General features: G+C 36.1%; 3 protein-coding genes across 3 annotated transcripts; 2 read left to right on the forward strand and 1 right to left on the reverse strand.

Annotated features, from left to right (window-relative positions):
* The first annotated feature begins 1,067 nt into the window (after positions 1-1,067).
* On the forward strand, positions 1,068-3,041 carry LOC113307908 (NHP2-like protein 1). The gene is made up of 5 exons (XM_026556374.1): positions 1,068-1,133; positions 1,227-1,350; positions 1,447-1,550; positions 2,576-2,707; positions 2,802-3,041. The coding sequence occupies exons 1-5, from the start codon at positions 1,131-1,133 to the stop codon at positions 2,826-2,828; spliced, it is 390 nt and encodes a 129-aa protein (XP_026412159.1). The 5' UTR covers positions 1,068-1,130; the 3' UTR covers positions 2,829-3,041.
* A 2,164-nt stretch (positions 3,042-5,205) lies between these two features.
* On the forward strand, positions 5,206-6,211 carry LOC113308375. Its single transcript, XM_026556843.1, has one exon. The coding sequence runs from the start codon at positions 5,278-5,280 to the stop codon at positions 6,013-6,015; it is 738 nt and encodes a 245-aa protein (XP_026412628.1). The 5' UTR covers positions 5,206-5,277; the 3' UTR covers positions 6,016-6,211.
* A 170-nt stretch (positions 6,212-6,381) lies between these two features.
* LOC113311298 lies at positions 6,382-7,684 on the reverse strand. Its single transcript, XM_026560137.1, has 4 exons — positions 7,456-7,684; positions 7,105-7,344; positions 6,938-6,985; positions 6,382-6,713 (listed from the first exon to the last, which is right to left on the reverse strand). The coding sequence occupies exons 1-4, from the start codon at positions 7,682-7,684 to the stop codon at positions 6,382-6,384; spliced, it is 849 nt and encodes a 282-aa protein (XP_026415922.1).
* Between the last annotated feature and the right edge of the window lie 8,013 nt (positions 7,685-15,697).

Raw genomic sequence — 15,697 nt, forward strand, 5'->3', positions numbered from 1 at the left:
AACGAACCCAAGTACATATATATTTAACTGTCTAAACAGAAACAAGGTAACTTAAATCCCCTTAGGTATAGGCGTCGAATGGTTTTCTATGTCTACAACCATATCAATCGTTGGATTTTTAAGAATGCACCCACATACCCTAACTTTGTCAAACCAAGTAAAATTGAATGGAGTCGGATGTATATTTTACTAAGATAAGTTTTTTTACAACTGAGTAAAATTTAGCTATAATGAATTTTTATTTCCTAAAATAAAATAAGTCACAAGCCCTCATGTAATAGCATTTCTTATTATAGAAGACAAACATTTAAAATGGTCGGAATTTATTCCGGATTATGCCATCTTTCTCTCTACTTTCATACAATAATTGGGTACCTTTGTGGTATTTTTCTCTTTCTCTTCGCGAATTACATGTAATTGGTATTTTTATTTGTATTTGGGTTTTAAGTTTCTTATATTTTGATGTTCTTTTTCTTGTAAACAATCATGTAATCACCTTTTTGGATTGAATAAAATGTGGTTTGATTGTTCACGAAAGAAAGAAAACAAAATTACAACTACATGTTTTACTGAATAAAAAATCTATAAACTACATTCATACTCAAACGAACCCAAATACATAAACGTTTAACGTTTAACGGTCTAAACTGAAACAAGGTGACTTAAATCCCGTTGGGTCTAGGTATCGAATGATTTTCTATGTCAACAACCATATCAATAGTTGGATTTTTAAGAATGCACCCACATACCCTAACTATGCACAGATCAGGAGTCCAACCAAGTAGAATTGGATGGAGTTGGATGAATATTTTACTTAGATAATTTTTTTTACAACCAAGTAAAATCTAACTATGATGAATTTTATATTTGCTAAAATAAAATAAGTCACAAGCCCTCATGTAATAGCTTAAAAATAAAGAAGAGGTTGGGCTTATTAAATCTCACGTTACAAAACAAGTTGGGCTTGTATAGGACAGAGTCCAAGTCCAAACTAACCGAGGTCAGACCTCACGCGGAGTAGTATTTATTAAGAGGCGCGTGGACTAACTTTATTTCTTAAACCCTTGAATCATCTTCTCCCACGGCCGAGCCGCGAAAAGTAAAACCCTAGAAGAAGAAGAAGAAAACTAATGGTATCTGCTGATCATCTCTCTTCTCTTCCATCCTTTCTTATTATTCTTGTTGTTTGATTATGATTCTAATTATTATTTTCTTGATTCTCATAGACTATGGAAGAAGCAGTAAATCCAAAGGCATACCCGTTAGCTGATTCTCAGCTAGCTATGACAATCCATGATTTGGTTCAACAAGCTGCTAATTACAAACAGCTCAAGAAAGGTGCCAATGAAGGTATTTACCCTCTCTTTCTCTAGATTTCACATCCCCCCTTTTCTTTTTTCTTTTAATTGATTGAATTTCTAATTTATTTATGCGTTTTTCTTTTAGCTACAAAGACTTTAAATCGGGGTATCTCCGAGTTTGTAGTTATGGCAGCTGATGCTCAACCACTTGAAATCCTTCTTCATATTCCACTACTTGCCGAAGACAAGGTAATCTGATTTCCCTCCTACCCTACTGATTTCCTTACTAATAGATTATAATACTGCTTGTATGTATCTCTAAAATTGAGTCAATAGCTACAGAATGGATAATGATGGTATATGTGAGCTTCCGTCGTGTTCCACAATTAGGGATTCCGTGCATGAGACTTTTGGGTAGAATCTTGTTTTCCGATAAAGAAATTCTCTTTCTGTTTCAATGGTTGTTTTGGTAAATCTTCTATTATTATTATGTGAGTGTGGATAGATTTCTATTATGTGAGTGACTCACAAATAAATATGGATGGAAGAAACGTGATCAGAGTAAGAGCAGTAAGAACAAGCTCTTCAGCTTTTATGTCGTACTATAATAGAAATCTATCCATCAACCTGAGATATCAAAAGAACCATTGAAATCAAGAGAGAATTTCTTTTTCGGCGGTGAATCAACATCTTGATGAAAAGACAATACTTTATTCATAAATCTCATGAATGCACCTTGGTTTTCTGAGATAATTTTAATGTATGAGCTGGTAATATAGATTATGTATAACTCTTTAACTGAAAAGACTGATTAAAAAGACATCAATAATAGATGTACATAGCAGTGGCTTGGTGACAATGTGTTTGGCCAGTATGTGTATGGCTAAGCAGTAGCAGGATAACATTGGTATTGTGTGAGGATAATATGATGCAATAAGTTCATAATCGAGTGGCATTGTGTTGATGTATATATTGCGGTTGAGTAATGAATACTGTCTTTTTTTTTTTTTTTTTTGGGAAAGAATGTATGAGCTGGTTATGTAGATTATTGATAGATAGTTCTTTAACTGAAAACTGATTGAGTCGGTGACAATGTATTTAGCCCGTATGTGTATGGCTAACTCGTATATCATTGGTGCAGTATAAGGATAATATTATGCAATAAGTTCATAATCGTTTGGCATTGTGTTGAAACTCTTATTGTTGTTCAGTAATGAATAATAGTTCTTTGTGTGGAACCAATTTAACTTTATTTCTCCCTTCATTTGTTACAGAATGTTCCTTATGTGTTTGTTCCTTCAAAAGAAGCCCTTGGTCGTGCATGTGGAGTCACAAAGGCCGTGATTGCATGTTCGGTGACGACCAATGAGGGGAGTCAGTTGAAATCTCAAATTACACAACTAAAGGTACCTCAATGTCACACAGCTTACACAGCTTGTACCACATTTTTCAGAACCTGCTTAGAATGTGAATCCTAATACACTTAAATTTGAAATGCAGGATGCTATTGAAAAACTGTTGATATAAATATTCATTGGGGGAAGTTTTCAGCGTGATGGGTCTCTTGGATATTTGAACTTAATTCTCTCGAGGCTTTGACTGATGAACCTTGTTGCTATGGAGGTTCTTTTTTTTACTTTCCCTGCTAGTTATTATAACAGATAGTCAATCCTTTTGTGGATATTAGAATGTAATGACCTTCAAGATCTTTTTTTATTTAAGGATGGTTGATTGAAACTATTATTTAGTGTTGGTTTGCGTCGTTATTTTTGAAGTGATCTGCTGTCTTGTTGAATGTTATTTGAAATATAGCACAGAGGAGTAATGCACTTCGGGAGTGAAATTAGAACCTTATTACTTAAATATTTCCCCACCTGTCTTCTGCCATGTTGAGCTCTTATCATTGGTCAGGATTTAGGAGCACTAGTGATGTTTTATAACTATCCGTGTGCAAGATTGGTCTTGTAATCATTCCATGGAAGTTTCCCTGCATGTTTTGTAACTATCCGTGTGCAAGTTTGCCTTAGCTTCCCCAGCCTCTAGCTTCACCCATATCCCCAGCCCCTTCCATTTTGAAACCCTGTAACTACTCTTTTTTTAACTCTTTGTTCCTATTTTCGAAAAGCTTATTTTTTCGTAATTTAAAACCGTCCAGTATTTTTCTTGTTGTGATTCTGAACGGAAGTCACCTACCTACTACCATCGGAACAAAGAGATACCCTTCAGCTCCCTGTTTTAGTTAGTCTTGTTATAAATTTTTATTGTGGATAATCGTGCAACCAAATACGTATTTGTTGTTTCTTATTCATGGACTCACCAAAGGGTGGTGCCTGGGCATCTTTGTTGTCCCACCTCTGGTGAACACCCACAGCAATTTCTGCTGACAGTCTGGTTGGTTGTGAAATTGAAACATAGGACCTTCGGGTCTGTTAATTATAGTAAAATGTACAAGTATTCTGCTGACAATCTCTTTGTTGGCGAAATGACTACTTAGTACATGCCTGTCTGTCAGATAATAGTTAACTAAAACTTTAGGCAGTAGTATGTTTTTTATTCCTGCGGCAAACGCATGTTCGCTGTTTGGCTCTGTGAATCTTCCATTTGAAAAATATCATGGTTCATTAAAAACCAATGCCACAGATAAAGGTACTGGATGCATGTATATCCAGTCAGCTCAGTCAGTTGAACAGAATTAGTATGAGTAGGCTTCGTACTATGGGTGTGTGGCGCACCAGTTCCTGCACATGGACAGAATGGAATGGTAATAAACAAAATACAAGATCCAGCTAGCTCTGTTAGTATTAGTAGTCTTCGTACTATAGCAGAAATTAAATCTCAGGCTTGTTATTCACCCTGACACCAAAATTATGGTTACCCATCATATCCCCTTCAGCGAGGAGAAGATCATTCATAGAGATATCTTTTGAGACTTTGTAATCCTTGTCCCCCCCGCCTAAACATCACAGACACAGAATTGATTTTTGTTATCATTGTTACTGAATATTACTTACTCATCACCCTTCATAGAGCAGAAGTTCATTCATAGAGATATCTTTTCAGGCTTTGTTACCCTTGTCCCCTCGCACCAACATCACAGACACATAAAATTGATTTTTGTTCATCATTGTTACTGAATGTTTGATCTGTTGACTCTAGAACTATGACCATATCCACCTGTTTCACGACGCCAGGAGACAGGCAAATCGTTCCTGAGATTCAGTTTTCAAAGTTGTTTTTTTTCTTCTTAAGTTGTTGTTGCATTGTGGTGTGGTGGCATATCATCTAAAAATCAAACAGGTCTAGTTATATTCCTGTGACTAAGTAACTAGTGCTCTGCTGAAATATTCTTCTTAACCAGAGGCTCCCTGTAAACTGCACGAATTCAATTAAACACTAAACTATATGAAGATTAAATTACGAGAGCAAAAGTTTTAACAGTCTGTATCTCTGCATTGACTTATTGATAACCATAACTCTTTCTTGATTTTGGTGTCTAGCTGTTGCCGTTGTTGTTGAATTTAAGCTTCTGTGTGCATTAATGAGTGAAATGAATAAATATAACACGTACACGTCCACCTAATTCAACTACATTAATAAAACACACAGATTTGTTCCCTGTAACGGGGAAAGCCTCACTGGAAGTCTGTTTTTCTAGGTTTAAGTTAATGTTTTCACGTGTAATCCTTTGTTTTCCCACTAATCATTCAATGAACAACCACTAATTAATTCGATTAAGAATTCGGTTGCTGAGATCCAGAAAATGCGAAGCTTCCAGTGAACCACGACGTAACTGAGCGTGGGGGGGAAGAATGAGCTGTTAATTCCTATCCCTCTTCGACTTCGATTCAACTATTATATAAACAGGAGTATGTCTCCTCAGTTCTTCAAAGACATTCATCACATAGCATCAGCTTATTTCAGTCTCAAACTCCAAGCTCAGTAGAAATACAAAAATCAGAGTTCTATAATTTCAACAATGGCGAAGGGATTTCTTCTTGTTTGTATGAGCTTCTTCTTCTTGGCACCAAATGTTTTTATGATTTTAGCCATGGCCAGTGAAAAGGCTACAACAAGCTTACCTGCTCATAATCAAAATGAAGACCATGGCAGCATTACCGGAGCAGCAGCACCGGTGCCACTTCCACGAAAAGCGGGAGGCAACCATCACCGGTCTAGTTCCAAATCAGCCGGTTTCTCTGGCTCCCCAGCGTCTAATCCTATCATCACAACAAAAAATAATAACAACCAGAAAGACCTAAAAAGCTCCAGCGCCGCATCCATTTTCCCGGAACATGGCAAATCTGATTCTGTTGCAATTGCACCATCTACTGCTACCGGTGAACACCACAGTGTAATTACTGATGCGGTTGAAGAAGCACATCCTCATGGAGAAACCACTCCTGATGAAAACCATGGGAGTGAAGCTGCCGCTGCTCCTCAGCATGGGACTATTGAAGGACATAATGAAGAAGAGCACCATGAAGCTGCTGAATCACCATTGAGCAGCAGAAAGTTAGCGAATCATCGTCATCATCATTATCATCCAAGCGAGAAATCAGTTGCCGGAGGTGGAGTCATATTGGGGGGACTGGCGACGACTTTTCTCGTATCAATTGCGTGTTACATTAGAGCAACTAGGAGGAACAAGAAAAACAACAAAATTAACAATATCAGTGACAGAGAAAAAGATCCTCAGGAAACCACATCACCTTGAATCAACACACTAAATTCGCTGCTTTCGAACCGTTGATGCTACCCCGTTTCATAGGGTGCCTTCACAAACCTCTGTGAAACGCCGACGAGAAAAGGCCGGAGAGGACTAAATAAATAACAAATAAAGGACGAGTCGACGGACTATATTTTGTTCTTGGAGTAGTTATTAGCATCTTTTAATCGGTACACTTGTAAAGATAAACATGTTTCGATAAATTAATAATCTTAAACATCTTTTATTCATTCATGAACCTAATTCACAATATTCCTTAGCAAACGAGAGTGATCGATCCATAACATTATACAAAATCCTTTTATTAACTTGTTGCATCGCCCCTAAAGCAAATAGCGTATAAGTATTCTCTCGCTAAATGCCTAGACAAACGATGTCATTAAATACTATGAAATTAGATTTGTAATCTGAAATAACATAGTTGGCCTGTTGAAAATGAAGTGTTATGGAAGGATAGTTGGTAATATTGAATTTTCCCCGTAAGCGGAAACAAACATCAAAATATTCATGGCGACCAACATATTCAACTACGAGATTGTTAAAATGTGCCTTTACCAAGTCTGCAACTCTATCAAAATGATCTTTAAACATCATGGATATTGGAGCACCAGAATCTACAAGGGTATCTCCTTTTCCTTGACTGTTAAGTTCAAAAGTACCTCTAGGAAATCCCACTCTTTTATTACCTACACAAGTTCAAAAGTACCTCTAGGAAATCCCACTCTTTTATTACCTACAATGATTTCTAGGTTTAAGTAATATAACGACGTTTGAAACTTAGGCACAACAAAGGGAGTTGTGTGTACTATTTGACCTACGCCTCCGATTGTTGCATCTGTACCAAACCTTAGATATGTATCCGATCCCTCAATATTCGGGTTAAACGTCTCGAAGTAGTAAGAAAATTTACCTTGTCCCGCAGCACCTAATTGATTTATGAAAGACCATTCTCCTGATCCTAAACCAAGTATTCCAACAATAAGATCAGGTTTTCCATATAAATGATTATTACCGATAGTACTGAAATTCTTTTGGAGAAATCCGCAACCCATATGCAATTCAATACTTTCAAGTCACCAGTACTAGAGCCTAGAGTGAATTTTTCTTCAGCAACAACACCAGACGTGACCGCACCAGCCGCATATCGTGTTACGTAAGTACATTGGCCATCGACATTGCACTTATATCCCTTGCAAAGAGGATGCATATTACAAGGAACCGGACGATATGTAGTTGACGAACTCCAAGGATAAAGTGGCATATCTTGAGCGAAAACTTCAGTGGCATCTTCGCACTGAAGCCATGTCTGATCACTACCTGTATCAACCATTAAATAGTAATTCATGAATGGTTGTCGTCTACGAGGAAACGTACCTAAACCAACCTTTGGAACCTAATACATTCTAGGTTCGTAAACTACCGGCAAACGTGCAGCTTCAGGATTCACAGAGTGTGTTGCATTGCTCTGGAGTAATATTTGTGATTGGATGTAGCGTGCTTGAGATTTAGATTGTTCAAAGAGTCTTTGAAGCCTTTCTTCTTCTCTGTGAATCATCTTCAAACTAAACCCTTTCTTTAGATTAACCGCAATGACTGAGTTTACTATTAGTGATGCATGAATAATTGTTAGAAGCAGGATGAAAAGAGTTCTCCCCATTTCTTTTTAGCTAAAATGACTTAGATGGACACAAACTGCCTCCGATTTGAAACTTGAATTTATAATACTGTATTGAGGAAATTTGTACTTTAAAAATAACTAGAGATCAATCAAAACTTAGGTTATCAACATTCCTTAAGAAAGCATATTAATCCAAGATTTACTTTTACTAATTTGTCATTAATTACAAAATCTTAGTATTCAATTCATATTTTTCTCAAGTCTTACTAGTATTTATTTACGAAATCTTAGTATTTAGTTACATAATCTTAGGTTTAGTTTTGGATTGTCGTGGGTTCTGTGGAAGTGTCTCTCAGTTTCAGCTAAAAGCCAGGGTTCTGAAATAAAACAATTTCCTGAGTACGTACCGAAGGCTAAAAACTAAAAAGCCTATCGATTATATGACTCGTGGCTAATCACCAAGATGAGAATCAAATGCGGCTAAAAGTCGATCGATTGTAAGACTTTTAGATGATTACCAAGATGAGAAACGTAGGCTGAGAGTCTCTTGACATTTCTCCATACATTCAATTGATGCTAATTAATCTACTGCAAAAAATGGAGTTAGCCTGCTGCTAACTCTAGCCAGGGTTATTGAGCTTCAAAGTCTGTAAAATTCAGTGAATAAATAAAGCAAACGAGATAATTTTATTTTGGGATGTCAACAACATTTCATTTCATTTTATTCATAGATCTAAGATCACTTACATATAATATAAATGGTCCATTCTTTTGTAAGAGAAAAATCAAGCATTAGCTCTGGGTGTACGAGTATAAGTTATAACATTGACACCGTATATTTTAACCCAAGTATTACTCTTTTCGTCCAAATGATAAGAACCATCGTCTCGCAATTCAATGATACACTTGTCTGCACATGCATCGTGATCTACATCGGAATCGTAGATCCGTATTACCGAAAACTGATGGTGAGTAACATCATAGAAAGCACTGCAACTTGCAGGGTGAGACTGGATGCCATCCATAGGTACAACGAAGTTTATCTCATTTTCAGCTCCATACTTGACATAATGAAATTTATAGTAGACAGGATGAATCATTCCAACAATTGGACTTTCTGTTTTGTTAGTGAATGCATTTCGCACTGTGATTGTATCACAGAGACACAACTCGAATGAAAATGCAAATATCGTTGCGAGCACCACCGCAATGCTAATGACAGACCGAAGAACGCTCGACATTTTAGCACTACTGCACCAAGTTCTCAAACTATGTTTTCGTGTCTTCATGTATCTTTAAACCTCCACATGTTTATATAGAGGAAGAAACGGACCTCTCCATAGAAACGAGATGAAGTAATAATTGTAGTAGTAGTAGTAATTGAAGCAGCAATCTAGACCTCACAATCAAATTTGTCATCAAATTTTTTACACATGATATGTTTTTATGTTCAATGGTCGACCCAATTTACAGTAATATCATTCTCAACAACACAAAAAGATCTTTTACAGAGAAAACAAATTGCACCCTGTTGGTCAATATTGACCTGAGTCTTCTATCTTTGACCGATTTTTGCTCTTCATATTTTCATTTCAAATGTCAAAATAAAAAAACACATGGAACACTATTTTTACTCTCTAGTCCAAAAACTTCGTGAAGATTATAAAGTGTATTTTCTAAATACCTAAAATACCCTTCCAGGTCTAATTAGTATCAACACATGTAAATGTTACTAATAATATGTTACTACATACTAGTAATATCAATACGGCGATACTACATATTAATATGTACTATACTAGTAGTAACAAAAATATCTTACTAATTTGTTACTAGTAAATTAGGTAACTACTTTACTGTACTATTAGTATATACTAGTATACTAGTAGTAACTAGTACTAGTAATATACTATATACTAGTAACTAGTACTAGTAGTAAATATCTTACTAATTTGTTACTAGTAAATTAGGTAACTACTTTACTATACTAATAGTATATACTAGCATACTAGTAATAACTAGTACTAGTAGTATACTATATACTAGTAGTAACTAGTACTAGTAGTAAAATGTAGTATCAATACATAACAATTTTTGATATGTAGTATCAATACATAACATACTACATATCAATATAACATACTACATATCAATGTGTAGTATCAATATTTAATATACTACATATCAAACATACTACATATCAATATATACTACATATCAAACATACTACATATTGATATGTAGTATCAATATATAACATACTACATATCAATATATACTACATATCAAACATACTACATATTGATATGTAGTATCAATATATAACATACTACATATCAATATGTAGTATCAATACATAACATAACAGTATTGAACATAACATATTGATACTACATATTAATATGTAGTACCAATATATAACATATTAATATGTAGTATCAATATAACATATTACTACTAGTACTAGTTACTAGTAGTATACTACTCCCTCCATTCCACTTTAGATGATGTTTTAGGGTTTTTTGTATGTTCCAAAATAGATGAGAGTTTAGCTATTTTCTCTAAATTCTCACTGATTTACCCCTGCTTTGGGATCACAACATAACATTCACTGTCTTTGTTATCAGTGAGAGATAATTAATCTAATTTAAGATTTTAAATTTATTCTCTATTATCTTAGGATATTTGGTCATCCCAAGTGAAATTAAATGGGGATTCATAATTTATACTAGAATTCATAAACAAAAAACTAGGAGATATAAATTTTTAGGAAGATATTAATATGGACATATTTGGAAAAAAATTACTCTTTTGATGTTTTTTAATCTGCGTGAAAAACTCTATAACATCATCTAAATTGGAACGGAGGGAGTACATATTACTACTAGTATACTAGTTACTACATATTACTACTAGTATACTACATATTACTACTAGTGTACTAGTTACTACTATACTACTAGTACACTACATATTACTACTAGTATACTAGTTACTATTATACTAGTAGTAACTATATTATTAGTATACTAGTTACTACATATTATTACTAGTATACTAGTTACTACATATTACTACTAGTTATTACATAATACATATGTAGTAACATATATATGTATTAATATACATAATATTATATGTTAGGGTTAGTAGAGTAATTTTATTTTTTTCAAAACTTTTTTGGACTAGCGGGTAAATATGTTTTTGATGAGTGCTAAAAAGTGCATATTTCTATATATTTTTCTTGGCATTTAACTCATCTTTTGTGCATTAATTCTACATTTTATCCCATATTCTGTATTTTCATTGTTTTCAAGAATAAATATTTTTCTTACTTAATTTTGCATTTTTAGGTAATAAATAAAGTCTGGATAACTTGCGGAGCGGAAAAGAGCTGAAGAGTGGTGAAAAGCCGGGAGGAATTACACAAGGAAGCCGCGAAGAATGTTGTGCACAAGACCAAAAGGCTAGAAATGGGCTTGAAGAGGAAGAATTGTTCTTAAAGAAGATATGGGCTCGACATACCCAAGGCCCAAAACCCTCACCCAAATCCATTTCTTATATCCATACCCGTTTCCCTTTCTAGCCGTTAGATTGGATCATCTCAGCATCCTACGGTCGCAGCATCGCCAGTACATCGAAGTCTGAAGCTCCTGTCTAACACTACAGCACCTAACTCCATTTCGAGCCATCAATTTCGTTGTACTTCCGCATCTAACGGTCGCTCCTCGCTTCCTTCCATCTCGCCGTTGGATCAATTCATCATCTTCATATCCAACGCTCTCGCTTCGCAAATCATCGAACTTGATGAAACCGCCACACACTGGAGCACCAAACCCTATACCAGCTACCCAAACGCACCCTTCTCCCAAAACATCGATTTCACCTTCTCCTTCACAGGTTATGCATCAGAACCACCTCCACCACCTCTCCCTGCCACCTTCTGCCACCACCATACCATCACCATCACCACCCCATTCACTCGACAGCAACAAAGCCCGAAATCCCTATCCCCATAACCTAGTTGTTTTGCCATCTCTCACCTTTCCTCACTAAAACCTAGGTGAGGGCAGATAAAACACCTCGAGTTAGGGCATCAGTAGAGTTGTTGGAGCAGGAGGAAGAACAAGTACAGAGGAGTTATGGGTCGACAACAATTTCAGAGAATTAGGTGAGATTTCTCCAATTTCTAAAAGCCCTAATTTCTCAAATTTGGGGATTTTGATTGTAAACCCTAATTGGGTATTGGGTATAAATATGGGTGTGGGATTAGTGTTAAAGATAGGCTGGGTTAGCCAGTTTCACTCTTGTAGAGAACTGGGCTAGCCAGTTTCTCATATGTTTGCCCTGTTTTGTTTGAACTTCAATTCATATGTTGTTTTGTCTTAATTTCAGTTTTATCATGTGTTAGTTTCAATTGCTAGGGTCTTAAGGAAGCCTTAACTTGCTATCCTGTGTGATGTGAATATGCATTCTTGAATGTTAAAAATGTTTAGGAGATAATCACTTTGGCATGTCTGCAAATTGCTCTCACAGTGGATGCCATGTATCCACTGTAGTTAGAATATCTCTATGTGGACATAGCCACCAATCATGCTAAACCAGACCATGTTGAGCCTTAGACTAGTTATACTTAGCCAGATAACTAGTGTTATGGAGCAATGTCTTATTGGGGATGATTTCTCTAGTGGAGAAACTTCTTAGACATAGGGCAGACCACATCTTAACCCATGTCATCACAAGAACAAGAATGTAGTCGTTGAATACATGGTGTAGGTTAGTGGTGGAATTAGTGATCCTAGCTCCCTTCATCTGCTTTGTTTGCTTTCACCACTGCTCACCCACTGCCTAAGACCTTTGGTCACTGTCACTGTTTTTGTTACATTGCCTTGTTTCTTTCTGCTTTGCTCACTCATCATCTTCACTGCCCTGTTCACTGCCTCTTGGCTTTGCTTTTCTCTTTACTGCCTTCTCATTGTTCTCACTGCACTGTCACTGCCATTTAGCTTAGGAATCTTCATGAACACACCCAAGTCCCTGTGGATCGAACCGTACTTGTGCACTCACTACATCGAAACCGTGCACTTGCGGTATCACTGTAGGCCTTAACTTTCTCCATTTTTTATACACTGTCCCCGGCCTACCAGTTTTCCCGCTGGACTAGCCATTAATCCGGGTCGGGTTTACTGGACTAAACAAGAAAGTTCTCGTAAGAATAAGAATCGGTCCAAGCGGATCCGAGAACACCCGAATTACTATTAACGTAACCTACAGGAAAATGGAACGTCAATTCAACTTCATTCTCGGTGTATGCACCTTGAAATGGCCACTGTTCATAAAAGAAAACTGCTTTTGGTATTTCTGATGTTTTGTTGGTTAACGCATTTTGCACAGAAATGTAATCGCAGACACACAATTCAAACGCAAATGAAAACATTACCACAATGATAACCGCAAGTTGAGCACAGGCGGCCGCCATTTCTGGCTTAAGCCTCAAAGTGATTCGTAACTTTTTATTTATTCGTACAATGGAACGTGTTTTCCTGCTTTGATACCAATTGAAAAAGCGGGGGTCTAACAACACCACCTAATATTTCGCTTAGCAATCTGTATGGACTAACTCCGAAATACTTTGCTAGAGAATCAACTAGACAGTCAGACTCAATCTAGATAAAAGTATCTCTCAAGGAGTTAATATCTCTCTCTTGTTTTTGATATTACTCAAGCTAATAGAAATCAGCGAGTCCTAATCAAACACAAGGAATACTTGGACGGTACCAAAGACCAATGTCCAAGGATCAATCAATATCAATCAACAACCAAAGGTCGGATTTCCAATTGATGATCACGAACGCACAACCTGTATTATTTCAATTATATAAAATATAATGCGGAAAAGAAATAACACAGACACCAGAAATTTTGTTAACGAGGAAACCGCAAATGCAGAAAAACCCCGGGACCTAGTCCAGATTCAATACACATTGTATTAAGCCGCTACAGACACTAGCCTACTCCAAGCTAACTTCGGACTGGACTATAGTTGAACTTCAATCAGTCTCCCACTGATCCAAGGTATAGTTATACTCCTACTCTTCTGATCCCAGCAGGATACTGCGCACTTGATTCCCTTAGATGATCTCACCCACAACCAAGAGTTTCTGCAACCCAAAATCGCAGACTTGATAATAAACAAATCTGTCTCACACAGAAAAACCTATCAAAGGATAAATCTGTCTCCCACAGATAAAGCCAAGGTTTTGTTCCGTCTTAAGATATGAAATCAAGGTGAACATGAACCAATTGATAATACAGTCTTATATTCCCGAAGAACAGCCTAGATTAATCAATCACCTCTCTACAATCCTTCCTGACTATACAGGCGGTTTATCGAGGAATCACAAACAGTGAGACGAAGATGTTTGTGACTTCTTTATCTTGCCTATCGGAGAACTCTCACGATCTCAAGCCAATCAATCAATTGTACTCATACGATAGAAGATGCAAGATCAGATCACACAACTACGATAAAATTAGTATTAGTCTGGCTTCACAATCTGATGTGATCTCAATAATGTTGTAGTAAAAAGTTCGTTGAGGCTTGTGAAAGCAAAAGATTCTAGACTTAATAAAACTTAAAAATAGAGAAAACTTAATACAAGATTCATTTCAAGATATTAAAGACAACCAAGACACTGATTCCACTATTACACATGAATAAATTATGGTAAACAACTCAACACTCTAATTATATTTTAAGTCCCTTATTTCTTAATTCACATATAATCAGGCATATTCTCAAATATTAATTGTATCCCTTATGCATAGATTATCTAAACAAAGTATAACCTATCAAATTGAATCACAACTAATGAAGAAAATAGTGCAAACAATTAAAAACTCTGCAAAAGCAGTGATTGAGTGAATTATAAATTATAAATTAGAGAAAATAAATAATTACCAATTATTCATGCGTAAATAGCTTCCTCATTGCCTTGATTGTGGGAGAATCAGCACATCATCATGTTGGAAACACACTCAAAATGATTTTTCATTGCTTACAAAGTGCTTACAAAATGATTATATAAGAAAATAGAGTTCTGCAACGGTTTATAGTTGTTACAGGGTGTATTGACTATTACAAAAATACTGTTACGGAAGGGAAGAATAGATAACAGCCAAAAACTGTGGTGTATGACTGTATTTTGTTATTCACCTTCTTTCTTCCCTGTTGATGAATCAACAATGGTTGCACTCTATTCTTTGCTCTATCTTACTCCCGATCACTACGTAACCCGTCTCTGAGTCCCCAGCACTCAATATATACAATCACAGCAGGGAGAATCTTCCCTAATAACTCCGAAAAATCCCCAAAATCGTCTCATGCAGGCAATAAAGTCTGAATATTTTCTTCCCTGATTTTTGTTTTTCTTCACACGTCTACAGCCACAAAACTCTCCTTGTTTATCTCTGACACGATCTAACTGGTGGCTGGATCCTTCTAAGCACACGCAAACAACAACAAAGCTTGGTAAAATCCGTGAAATACTTCTCTCGGATACGTGTTGCTCTGCTTACTTCTCTTAAAACTCCTTGATGAATGCATTTAGCTTCGGCTTTATGATTGCACCTAAATTAAGTTGGTATGTATTTTTTATTTTAGTCTATGAAACATCTCTTCTCGGAAATTTCATTAGGATCTCGTTCTTGTACCTTTGCCAATTTTATTGACAAAAAGGGGGAGAATTAATGTGTAGTTCTACTACATATACATATGGTTTTCGGATCATTGTGTAAGGGGGAGTGGTTTCCATGTGAGATGGAGTATTGATTAAGGGGAGTGATACATATCACCGTAGTATTATTGTTAAATTCGTGATGCAATTGGACTTTGATGTTACATAATAATACTATGTCACTGTATAATAATGATCGAGAATCTCGATTTCTCTCATTTTTATAGCTACGGATCTTCAACAACGGTGATGCTAAACTTACAACCTTTGGGATCATTAGAGTACTTGGAAGGACGAAGATTTCAGGTAATGTTGA

Source organism: Papaver somniferum, chromosome 9 (genome assembly GCF_003573695.1).
Source record: "Papaver somniferum cultivar HN1 chromosome 9, ASM357369v1, whole genome shotgun sequence".
NCBI classification, from domain to species: domain Eukaryota; kingdom Viridiplantae; phylum Streptophyta; class Magnoliopsida; order Ranunculales; family Papaveraceae; genus Papaver; species Papaver somniferum.

Bases quoted from the DNA above. Each gene is read 5' to 3' on its own strand.
- LOC113308375 (XM_026556843.1), top strand. From the start codon at position 5,278: ATGGCGAAGGGATTTCTTCTTGTTTGTATGAGCTTCTTCTTCTTGGCA.
- LOC113311298 (XM_026560137.1), bottom strand. From the start codon at position 7,684: ATGGGGAGAACTCTTTTCATCCTGCTTCTAACAATTATTCATGCATCA. The intron at 6,986-7,104 runs GTGACTTGAAAG...TACTTGGTTTAG, and splicing joins CACTCTAGGCTCTAGTACTG to GATCAGGAGAATGGTCTTTC. The intron at 6,714-6,937 runs GTAAATTTTCTT...GAACTTGTGTAG, and splicing joins ATTAGGTGCTGCGGGACAAG to GTAATAAAAGAGTGGGATTT.
- LOC113307908 (XM_026556374.1), top strand. The intron at 1,351-1,446 runs GTATTTACCCTC...TTTTTCTTTTAG, and splicing joins CAAGAAAGGTGCCAATGAAG to CTACAAAGACTTTAAATCGG. The intron at 2,708-2,801 runs GTACCTCAATGT...TTTGAAATGCAG, and splicing joins CTCAAATTACACAACTAAAG to GATGCTATTGAAAAACTGTT.